Below are 12,140 nucleotides of genomic sequence, written 5' to 3'. Positions count from 1 at the left end.
CTTTGATTCATGGCGGTACTTCTCCCCGGATAAAAGGGAATATTCATACAGTTCTCATGCTCATCGTTCCTATTCTCGCATCGACTTCTTGTTCATATTCCCTGATCTTTCCTGCGATGTTCTGGGGGTGGAGATGTCGGACATCTCGATCTCGGATCACGCTCACGTCGAATTGCTCCTGCAAGACCCGGCGGCTGGCCCCCCTAAAGAGAGGAGGTGGCATCTCCCGCCAAGTATCCTGCGAGATGCGGCGGATGTTGAGGACATACGGGAGGCCATAATTTCCTATTTCGAGCGTAACAACATACCGGAGACGCCCTTCTCGGTGGTATGGGACGCCTTCAAGGCCAACGATACGAGGCCACATTACATCCCTCTCGATAGCAAGAGCACGCGAGGCGCGAGTACTTGAGGACAAATTGACAGAGGACTTGCGGGAGGCCGAGGTGCGTGACCAGGGCGTCTCGACCCAGAAGTCAAGGAAACACCTGGCCAACCTTAGGGGTCAGCTCAGGCTGCTGCGAGCCAATAGGGCTGAATCCTCCCTAGTGGCGTTGAAGCAACAGTACTACGAGGGTGGTGAAAAGGTGGGGAGAATGCTAGCGAGGCGGTTGAGGGTCAGGGCTGCAAAGGCCCACATAGTCAACGTACAGCTACCCAATGGAACTAGGGTTGCGGCGGCTAAAGCTAAATGCGAAGCCTTCAAAGATTACTACGAATCCCTCTACACTGAGGAGAGACCCCCCTCTGAGCTCATGGAGGAAGTGGTGGGGAGTTATGGCGGCGCGAAGCTCCATCCCCACTTTGCTCAACTCCTGGAAGAGGCGATCACGGAGGAGGAGATAACATCTGCTGTGCGGGAGCTGCACTTGGGGAAGACGCCTGGGACTGATGGCCTTCCATTATCCTTTTATCGAGTATTCCAGCCACAGCTGGGCCCTCACTTGCTCCGGCTGTTTAACTCCTTCACAGAGGAACGAGGCCCGTCCCTAGACATGGGGATGGCTGAGATTGCTCTGAAGACTGGGAAGGACCTGGCCATGTGCTCGTCCTACCGCCCGATTGCCCTATTAAATACTGATTTATAAAACTATACGAAAATACTGGCGAAACGTCTGGACCCTCACATGCCGGGCCTGGTTGACCCTGACCAAGTGGGCTTTATCCGGGGACGTCAGGGGGCTGACAACGTACGAAAAGTGGTGCACCTTGTGGGCAAGGCTCACCATTGGCGGATCCCGGCCTGCCTCCTCTCCTTGGATGTCGAGAAGGCATTCGACCGCGTGGACTGGTCCTTCCTCAGAGCAGTCCTCCATAAGATAGGGCTTGGTCCAAAAATGGTCGCTAGAATCATGGCGCCCTACATTGCGCCACAGGCCAGGATCAGAGTGAACGGGCAACTCACTGAGCCATTCGCCATAGGCAGAGGGACCAGGCAAGGGTGTCCGCTCTCGGCTCTCTTATTTGCCTTGGCGATCGAACCGTTGGCTGATATGATTCGCCGGGCCCCTGACATACATGGTATCCCGTTAGGGGGTCTTGACCATAAAGTCGCGCTTTTTGCAGACGACCTCATCCTGACGCTCACGAGGCCTCGTGAGTCCCTCCCGTCACTGCATCCTACGCTTGGCCTATTCAAACATGTCTCTGGCTTGAAAATCAATCATGACAAGTCCTGGGCGCTTAACCTCACCATCCCTGCGACAGATATCCCTCACCTTGAACGGATAGCGCCCTACCGCTAGACCGCACAGCACATCCGGTACCTTGGTCTGCAGCTGACTCCCTCACTCGAGGGCTGGAAGCAGGTTAATTGGAGGGATTAAAGACGTGCGGTACTAGAGGACCTACGGAACTGGAAGGCACTTGTGCCATCCTGGCTGGGCAGAATAAACGCCATAAAGATGTCCATCTTACCCAAAATACTATACTTGTTTTAGTGCTTACCTACCCCCATCCCCCTACACAACATTAGAGCCTTGCAAAGGGACTTAACCAATTTTGTTTGGGGAGGCAAGAGGCCCCGCTTCTCGCAGGCACTCCTCTTGGCACCCCGAGATCGAGGGGGCCTGGGATGCCCCAACTTAGTAGAGTACTATTGGGCTGCCCATCTCCGGCACATAGTCGAATGGGGTACCACTGAAAGTGAGAAGGGGTGGTTGCACATGGATAGGGCTGTAACTGGACGCACCATATGGGACCTGGCGTGGAATCATAGGGCGGGGCGCTCTCCGAGCGTATACATGGCGGTGCCAACGAAAACGGTACTGGATATTTGGGATCGGGTGGCAGTGCGCCGAGGCCTCACCACCTTTCCCTCCCCACATACTCCGATCGAAGGGAATCCGCGGTTCCCGCTGGCCTCCCGCACCAGAGCTTTCCGCAGATGGTCCCAAGGCGATTGCAGGGTACTTGCGGACCTCTTTGACGGGGGCACCATAAAATCCTTTGCACACTGCAAGGAGGAATTCCGATTACCGCCTGAAGCCGAAATGCAGTATATCCAATTAAAACACTGGGTGATGGGCGATGAGACCTATCGGGCGGCCACTCGCGCTTTTACCACATTCGAGAAATTGGCCCGCTACTTCAGCGACTCAAAAGGTTTGGTCTCAAAGATCTATTATATCCTGCAACATCCCCAAACGCCGCCTTCCCACAGTTACCAGGCTCAGTGGCAGTCCCTCTTGGGTACCGACATCTCGCCTCCGCAATGGCTGCGGCTGTGGCGCGACATACCCAAAATCTACCGGAGCATCCTGCAGCAAGAAAACGCCTACAAAATGATGACACAGCGGTACTATACACCACAACGCCTACACAGGATGTTCCCGGCCTCCTCTCCTGTGTGTTGGAGGTGTCGGTCCGCAACTGGGGACTTTTTACATATCTGGTGGACCTGCCCATCACTAACCCTCTTCTGGAAGGAGGTCCCGAGCCATATCAGGAGGGTCCTGGGGTTTCCTTTGCCTGATGCCACTAACACTATCCTACTTGGGGTCAAACCATCTGGACTCCAGGCGCTCACCCGAGCTGACTGGATGATAGCGCTTCAAATGCTGGGGGCAGCCAGACAGCTCGTTGCCCTGTACTGGGAAAGAACAGAATCACCGCCGGTGGCAGTATGGTTTATGCGCCTCTGGCATGTATTGATTATGGAGCTCCTCACGGCTAGATTGCAGGCCCGCGATACGCGCTTTTGGCAAAGTGTGGCAGCCCCTGGTGAAATATCTGTGCAAAATAGAGCATGTGCGCCATGTACCCCCTAGGTAGCGAACCCTGCGTCTGGTTGAGGATACTTTGCTCCCTCCATAATCTGCTGAGAGAATGTGATGTGAGTGTGCTGGAATTGGTGGATCCGCCCTGCATTGCCGCGAGCCGACCTTACCCCCTTAGGCCCTGCTATCTCCATCTCTTTTTCTTTGCTTCTACTTTGATCTTTTCCTTCTTACTTTCCCCCTCTCCTTGTTCTTCACTGCTGATTCCTCTATCAGCGTTGCACTACTGTTCTGCCCGTTAGGTCCTACGATGTCACCAAATTTTGTTCTTGGGTTGTACCTGGCCAATGGGGCTGAGCGTCTGGAAGCAGTGACTGTTAAGAGTGTAGTTAACGCAGACAGCGAAGATTTCTGTAACCGGTCCATCTGGGGTCAAACGCCCCAATATGCTTGACGATTGTCTTGCCATGCGCTCCTGTTGAATTTATGTGCACTCCTAATGACGGGCCGGCCCAAGCAGGGTTGTAGGCTTATCACTGTGTTTATGTCACTGACAAGATAACCCCACCTGCGGGGCCTCAATAAAAAGAATTGAACATAAAAAAAGGGAGCTGGTATTCTATTGATGACTTGTTACCTATAAGTATGGTTGATGCACTAGATCTAGGTTCTCTAGACATTTGATTACATTTCATTTTATGGAATTCCAGATATTGCTTCTACAGGAAAAACTGACTATAAAGGAACTTCTCAATGCACACAATAATCTGTGAGATGCAAACCTAAAGAAAGTTTCATTATTGATGTCCATAATGATAGAAATAGAAGTTAAACAACAATTGTTCCAAATTGATTATATCCTGTGCATTTCAATGATTTCTTCATTAAACCCTCAGGTTCTTATTCCTGTTATTTGTATTACCCTTCTGGTATACTACATTATATGCAATGCAATGTAGACATTGCTAACTTTTGCTCATCTAAACTCATCAGGATGTGTTCAACTGTGTGATCATGTGATTTCAATGAAAACATGTGCAGGTAGCAGTTCGAATGAGAAAGAGGTAGGGTTATTTCACATCTGATCGCGGAGAGGACACACAAGGGAAAAGATAATTGGATTACTACAGGAACATGAAAGCACTTTGCATAATGGGAGAATAATAGGGGATGTCCAAACTCAGCTGACAGGGCTTGATGGATTAAGCGGCTCTGTTATTGATTTTAAACTTCTTAATGGAAGAATGGTAAGTGGTGCTTAGATTTCGGGATAACTTTAAGGATCATTATCCATAGTGTGTATCTCTTCGAGTACGTAGGCTACCAGCTTACAAACAAATATATGTTCAATTGAATGCTGAAGTTAAAGGGGGGCTTTAAATCGGCTGAGACGGAAAATCATGAATTAATTCACAAGAAGAGTTTTGGGTCAATGGATGGCAAAATACCAGTACAATATCAAAAGAAATTACAGACTTATTTGCAGCTGATCGGTAAGATAACAATTCATTTGTCTGTTGGACATTTTTGGGTATTGCTGAATTTGCATAGGAAATCACTCAGATGGTTTTATAACTAAACATGATATATTAGGCAGAAGTACATGAGAATTAGAGGACGTACGCCCTCAAAAATTCAGAGTTGTAACAATTAGTAGTCTAACAAAGAAATCAATATGAGTCTTCTTTTGAAATGTAAGAGTTGGATAGTATGCCAAATGAATTGACTGAATTTATATGACACAGTCATTAATTGTGATAATAAGCCTTTTGGAAACTGGCATCTGTTGGAAATGAGAAATAAGAAGTGCGATGTATAGTTTGATATCACAACTAGCAGAACCATATGGCAAAAACTCTTTAAGGCTCTTTCTTGTGACTCTTGTTACAAGGGTAAATCTGGATGAATTAAGTGCCTGTTAAACAAATAGGGGAAGGACACCTTCAGGAAATTCTAGGCTGTTCATGCTAAGATCATTATAGTATTGATGGAGCAAGGTTTCATACATAAAGAGACTTGCTTATATTCAGCCCTCTCGAAATAATAAGTAATCTATTAATCAACATGTTTCGTCTTACCAACAATTGCATTACACAACATTTCTAGTATCTAGGGGAAGCTCGCCTATGTGCTTTTACTAACAGTAATCTGAATGCATTACAATGGGTGCCGAAAATGCAGGAAGCTTTCTGCGCATGCGTCTGTCACACTCACGTGGTGTGACGTATCTTTGCTTGGGGGGAATCTCTTTGCAGCTCCGCACTAGAATTAAGATGGCTGCTTCATGTTTTACATACTAAAGCACCTGCTGCTGCTCTAACTAAACTTTGTTTGTTCTGCTTAACTATTGATGCTATAGTTAAAATTTGGTAATGGTAATAGAGTAGAGATAAGTGGTATACAGTGCATTCATTTATTTCCTTGTTCTAAATTGTTTCTCTTTGACTTTGCTGCTAGCTTGTATTTAGGCCTGGAGAATGGATTGGAAAGCCACATTGAAACCCACACCACGCATGTGGCAGAATTTCGAGAGTACTCAACCAATGACATTGAACCCATGCCAATGACAGTCTTGCCTGCGATGTACCTGGGAATCTAACCTCGTGAACTCTCCAGAGGAAGAGAATATATAAATTGTTATAAATTGTGTATCATTTTGCTACAGTAATGCTGGGTGGAATAAAATCATGGGAAAGTAAAATTATGGGCGGGAACACTGATCCACGATATTGAATGGAAATGATCTCATACTGGTAAGGTGTGATGACCTCTCCTCGTCTTTTGACCAATCAAACCAAGGGAATATACAAATTTGCAACACTGGGGGATTGGTACATTGCCATGGAAAATGGTATAAATAAGGTAGGCTTAGCTAGTTAGATTGTCCGACTTGTCCAAATAGCTAACCTGGCACTGACCCAGTGCATGCTTTAGGAGATCAAGAGCAGAGGTGCTGGCGGAGCACTCTGTCAGAAGAATCAGGAATTTCTGAGGGAGAAGAATCGATAACCCAATTGGGGTCCGACTGTTAGCACTTAGCTGAGGGTACCTGTCCTGACCCACATCTGTCCTGTCTTGGTCCGCACCTGGCTTGTCCTGTTTTGCACCTGTACAGTCCTCTTGACACCTGAACCATCGGGAGTCATGTTCTTTATCCCAGCCGGGGCCAGGGTTGGTCTTCGCACCATTCTAGGTAAATATAAATCTGTGTGGGTATGTCATTTATTGTTCCCCTTCCTCACCCTTACCAGGTATCAATGTCTAATAGAATTCTCCCAATATTTCTACAGTCCTCCCTTTGATTATTATATTCTTGCTTGAAAACTCTCTTATTAAGCTTTTATGGACTCTTGCCAATAAGAATTTACATACATAAAGTGTTTAAAACATTCCTGAGTCTGTGGTTATTTTATGAAGGTAAATATTATTTTTTTCTACCTATTATGGTAACACTCTTGATCCCTTAGGACTTAAATACTGGTGACAAGGATTGGTAAGTCAAATGTGTATAGGTACAACTCCTAAAGTAAAATAAAATCCTGATTGTCAAATGGTAAAGGCCGGATTACCTGTTCAAAGTGTGTATGTTTATGGGCCCAGGTGAGTATGGTAAATGAGCAGGTAACTCCGCGCGCCCTCAGGATCACATGAGCACCTGCTGGAGTGGACCAAGCCTGGAAGTACCAAGATTGACTGGACCAAGCAATATGTCAGTATTGCCTGTCACTCTTACAGGATTGAGACCAAAAATGTCAGTAAAATACTATTTGCAACATTAATACATTTGCCAATACCAGCTTTTGAAGATGGACCTTTGCGATTGCATTGTGTGTTTACTGACTTTCCAACAACCCATCATTCAAATAAAATTCTACAACTTTGGAAGAAGATGATGAATTGGGGGACACCACGCTGACCAGGTACGATTCTGAGTGATATCAGTTGAACGAAGGTACGGTTGATAGAGAATGGACAATACACCCATACGGTCCATTGTGGGAGAATAAACCCAGGATGTGTACTACTTGCTATTGTCTTTTCAAAGTATATTCATGTCCTTGACAGGGCTATTGTGGTTGTACAGTATAAGTAACAAGTAAGTCAAACAATGTGTTTCATTAATGTGTGTTCTATTATTCAGATATACTGCAATTTAACTTTAATTAGTCTGACGTGCTGCCTGCTACAGTTAAATTATAAACGCATTGCCCTCACTCACTACTAAAAAATACATATTTTGTGGAAAGTAAAATCAGGTCCCTTCTAGAAATTAATGGCTGAAGTTTAGGCATAGTCAAAAACTACTGTTAATTGGGGATCATGCTTAACAATTGCTTGGAATCAGTTAGAAAACGCAAAACATAGTAAGGCGATCAATGCTTTTCAGCAATTCTATAATATGTATAGAAAAAAGGGCAAAGGTCCTGTTATTCAAACTATTAAGTGAAAATTTGCCTTATGGATTACAGAGGTAAATTGACTCCTTGGAAGCTATAACATGAAAACGGTGGCTAGTATTGGAACCATCGCTTTGAGCAGAGGTCATCCACTTGAAAGTTAATTTAAATAGCCGCATCGACCTACTTCTTTGACATTCAGGTCGAATATAAAGATTCACCAAATATCATGCGTTTGACACTGGTTAGGTAAGCATGGCCCAGGATATTCAGTGGGGGCCTTCAGTTCTAATACAATGAGCACTAACAGTAGATAGCTAAGATGCAACCGTTTACATTTTTTAGATAAAAACATCAACTGAAAAGGAGGCAACTGTGGCAATTAGGAAGAAGTCATGAACTGCAGATTTACTATATTAACTGAGGAGACCTACCTGGCCTACTATAGAATGCTTGAAGAAGGGATTGGTCATTATTGTTATGGGACTACAGTTGCAACCAGGAGAAAAAAAGGACATGCATTTTTTTTACCTTGGGATATTGACCCATATAAGCAATCCTGGGGTATGCCAGGTCATTTTCGATCATCTAGAGAGATATTGCAGACTATGAAACGTTCCAGGGGAGGATATTTTCCATCTCAACATTAACAGCCCCAAAGTAGTGAGCTGCTGCACAAAATGTGGTTTGATACTGAAGTAACATTTGAGTATAATGAAATTAGTATTTAAATTCATATTAGGAATTCGGAAATTACTGAGGACATGTAGCAATTAGGATGCTTGATAGCTGCCTGGGTGCAGATGATGAATACTTTAACAGGAGTCATTAAAACATGGATTTTATAATCATCATAACTGTTTCTTCCCCAAATCCTGTTATTGCATGTTGTGCAGTCTCACTACAGATAGATTCAGTTGTGTATAGCAGACAGCACTGCATATAATACTACATAAAACTGCCTTTGGGTGGACCCCTTGCTCATGATTTGGATGACATGCTTGTTTATTTCATTTCAATGCTCTTAATTGAATAGCATTTCTCCCTATTCTTGTGTTTGCTCTGCCCCTGAAGTGTTTCTTCTTTACTATCACTTTTGATTGGATAAGTTATATTCTTTCACTGCTGAAATCATTAAACTATTTTTATTTTTCCACTTTCTTTTCTCATTAAGCAGTCCAAGAGAGTGAATATCCTGCTACTTGCTTCTTCCTCTTGCTGTTTTTGTACACTGAGTACAATTGTTCCCTCACACCCCTACATCCCATCCCATCCCTCTCCTCCAATCCTCTCTCTGACTCACCAACACAGAGCACTGTTGCGGCACAGATTCATACTCTATCTCCCCCTCTGCCTTTCCCCACTCCTCTGGCTCTCTTTTCCGTCCCCTAGCTTTCTCTGTATCCCCTGTTCCTTCCCCGCCATTCTTCTTCTGTGCCACAATTGTCACTGTTTGACTTTGCCAAGACTGAGTGCTTTTAAAATTTCACTCGCATAAGTAAAGCCAATAGTAGTTGCTAGGTATCTTGAATGTGTATTTCAATGGCAGCTATCACTGCGTGATGCAAAGCAGCTGCCATCTTGAAAGTATAGCATATAACCATTTTATACTTTCAAGATGGCCTACAAATTGTCAGCCATCTTGAAGCGTGGTAAATACACTTCTGATGATGGATGGTAACTGATACAGGCTTTGCCAATGCAGGCACGCTGGCAGTGGACAAGCATTGACGTAGCCAGGGTTGTGTAACATGCCACACAAATTGTGTATATGTTTTTTTAATAAACTAAATAAAAAGAACTGAGAGACATGGATAATTTTGAATTGCGGTGTGGTATTACAGCTAAATTGTTCCTTTTGCAGTTCTTCCCACCTAAACTTGTACCCGAAGGAGCTAGATGTGGTCACTGTGTTGAAAACTGTCACTACTCCAAATTGTATTGCACTTTAATAGCCCCTAAATTAAACCCAGACTAGGATCCAGACTGACAGCTTAAAGTGTAACCTGTGAGGTCGGTGGATCTCTAGCTCAGTATCATTCATCAAGGAGAGAAAGAAACAACACATGCTTGAAACCTTAAAATAGAGATATGTCTCATAACATGCTTCTTACGGCGAAGAGCCTTCTGGATTCTTCGGAGTTTCATAGCAGTCCGGTAGGCTGAAAACTTGATGTTGTTTAGATCAGCTAAATGACAGAATGCAGATAAACAAGATAACACTTATTATTGTTTTTGGTGTTGTAGAAAGAACAATAATATTTCATTGTTAAGGCAGCATACACTGAAGAAAATCAAGCTGCATGTATTATGACATCACTATGTGAATTCATGTCTATCCCCTTTATTGTGGAAGGAGGGAATTGGTATGGCTCATCTTACATGAGTAAAGTTGTCTTTAGCTCCACACTGTTTTTAAATATTCACCAGGTAATTAATGCAATTAAAACAAGAGAAAAAACACCTCTATCCCCTGGTACCTTGAAGCTGCTCTGCCGTTCATAGAAAATAAAAAGATATTGGGAGAAAGAGGAGATGCATGGCAAGGAGAGTGGGACAGGATGGCATGCAAAGAGCAGAAAGATGAGAAGATGAAGGAGGGAGCTAAGGTGAACTCATATACATGTTCTATACATAAGAGTTTGTTATATTCTACTATGGCATATTTCTATGCATGCCTATATCCACTTCATGCTTTCTAGTGGAATGCCTTTGGAATGCCTCTGTACTGTGATTCATCATAGAATGTTGGGTGGAGGTTGAAAGAAACACACAGTTATGATGGGGCTGAGCTGCCTGCTGGTGGCTCCTGGTGGGTTCTTGTTCTTGACTTATTCCTGATTACTTAACATCTCAATAAATACCTCTTGAATACCTCAACTCGGCTGGGCTTAGTTACTACAGAGTTCCAGGTGTACCACACTGTGAAGTTGAGACATGGAGATAAACTAAACAGAGGTAGAGAAAGACTGAACCCAGTAGATAGCATGGCGATGAGATTAATGCAGGCATCTAAGATATAGTATAATCCCAACTGCACAGCCTCAGAATATCCTGACTCCACCAGAGGCCATGATAGAATCTGACATAAAAAGTGACAGCAGTCTGAAGGACTGGGTTCTTTGGACCCAGCGGTGCCAGGGCACAACACCTGAAACCTTCGTGGGTAACCTGCTCCGGCGTACAAGTCACAGAGACACGGGACACTTCCTTCGGCGTCAAAGAGTCAAGGTTTATTTACTGCAGGGAACACAGAAGTCACAGGAAGTACATCGAGTGTAGTTCGGGGAGACTGCTTCAAATTGTATTTGTGGATCGCTCCTTTTATACAGTTTTTACCCATAGGATAACATGATACACAATAGTTTACAACCTGGTTCCCACAAGTCGCTCTCAGAGGGGTCGCTTAGATCACTTTGAAACACACAAGATCCGGAACATAAGTGCGGAAACATTTGGCGATTCCCAACTGTAAAAACCCATCTTCCCACCATTAGCAAATTCCAATCAGCAGTAAAGTAGATCGAAATAGGAACGAAGACAGGTGCAGAGGAAGACGGAGACAGTAGGGAGATCGAAAAGGGTGTAAAAGGGGAGTGTCGAGAAGCACGAGATACAGGCATCAAAGGGACGTGCCTAATGAGATGCACGACTGAGACAATAAGCCCGTGCGGCAAGATGAGCCTCGAGCGGCGCCATCTGCCTTATAGTAGCAACCCCCTCGTCATAAAGACACTTTCAAAGGACATGTGTCTTCCGCCATATCTTGGGAGTCCCAGGGTCGCGAAGCGGACAGCGTCCGTTCGCTGACTACTTGAGGGCAAGAGACAAAATGGATGCCGTATCTAAGATGGAACCCGTGGGTACAGATGACAAACCCACATAACAAACGAACGGTTTAAGTTAGCACAGCGAAACTGCGCACACTTACAAAACTCGTCATTTGCGGTTCATAGATACTAGACTCGACCATATTCGTGCGAGTTAAAAACACCACTTACAATCGTCACGGAACCTCAGACGCTCCTTTTGCCCTCATGTAGGCAAGCACTAGTCGGAATCATATTTGATATTCATCAGACCATCAAGATGTCGTTGTAGCATAGCTCTGTCCAACCGAGTCCCCTTGGTAACAGATGGTTGTCTCATACACGTTGTAGCACAGAGGCCACATAAGGCAGGACCACACTGCACACAAAGGCAACACGTGAACAGGAACACTACCACAACCCCGATGATCGTCAGAATCTTCCAACCCCAAGTCGACATCAGGCCCCAAAACCAACCGAGTAGCGTCCAATCCCCTACATCCACGTGTATGGATTCGGAGATCTTGTGCAACTTCGAGATGGCTTGATAGACAGTAGGAGCATTATCTGGAATGAAAATGCAGCAGCTCGAATGGATCACTTTACATACCCCACCGCGATCTGCTAAGACAACATCTAAAACCATACGGTTTTGTAATGTCATAAGTCTCTCCGCCTGAAGTTCTGTGGTGATATTACCAAGGGCACTGGCAGTA

General features: G+C 44.8%; 1 protein-coding gene across 1 annotated transcript in view; it reads right to left on the bottom strand.

The window, feature by feature from the left end:
- Positions 1 to 12,140, bottom strand: part of DRP2 (dystrophin related protein 2) — a 1,191,281-nt gene that overhangs the window by 163,902 nt on the left and 1,015,239 nt on the right. The window contains exon 11 of the mRNA XM_086964637.1: positions 9,730 to 9,804. Within this exon, the coding sequence (XP_086820763.1) occupies positions 9,730 to 9,804 (75 nt within the window). The remainder of the gene's footprint in view (positions 1 to 9,729; positions 9,805 to 12,140) is intronic.

This window comes from Lissotriton vulgaris, chromosome 4_1 (genome assembly GCF_964263255.1).
Source record: "Lissotriton vulgaris chromosome 4_1, aLisVul1.2, whole genome shotgun sequence".
NCBI lineage: Eukaryota > Metazoa > Chordata > Amphibia > Caudata > Salamandridae > Lissotriton > Lissotriton vulgaris.
Note: the sequence above shows the minus strand (reverse complement) of the source record. Positions and strands in the feature narration are given on the sequence as shown.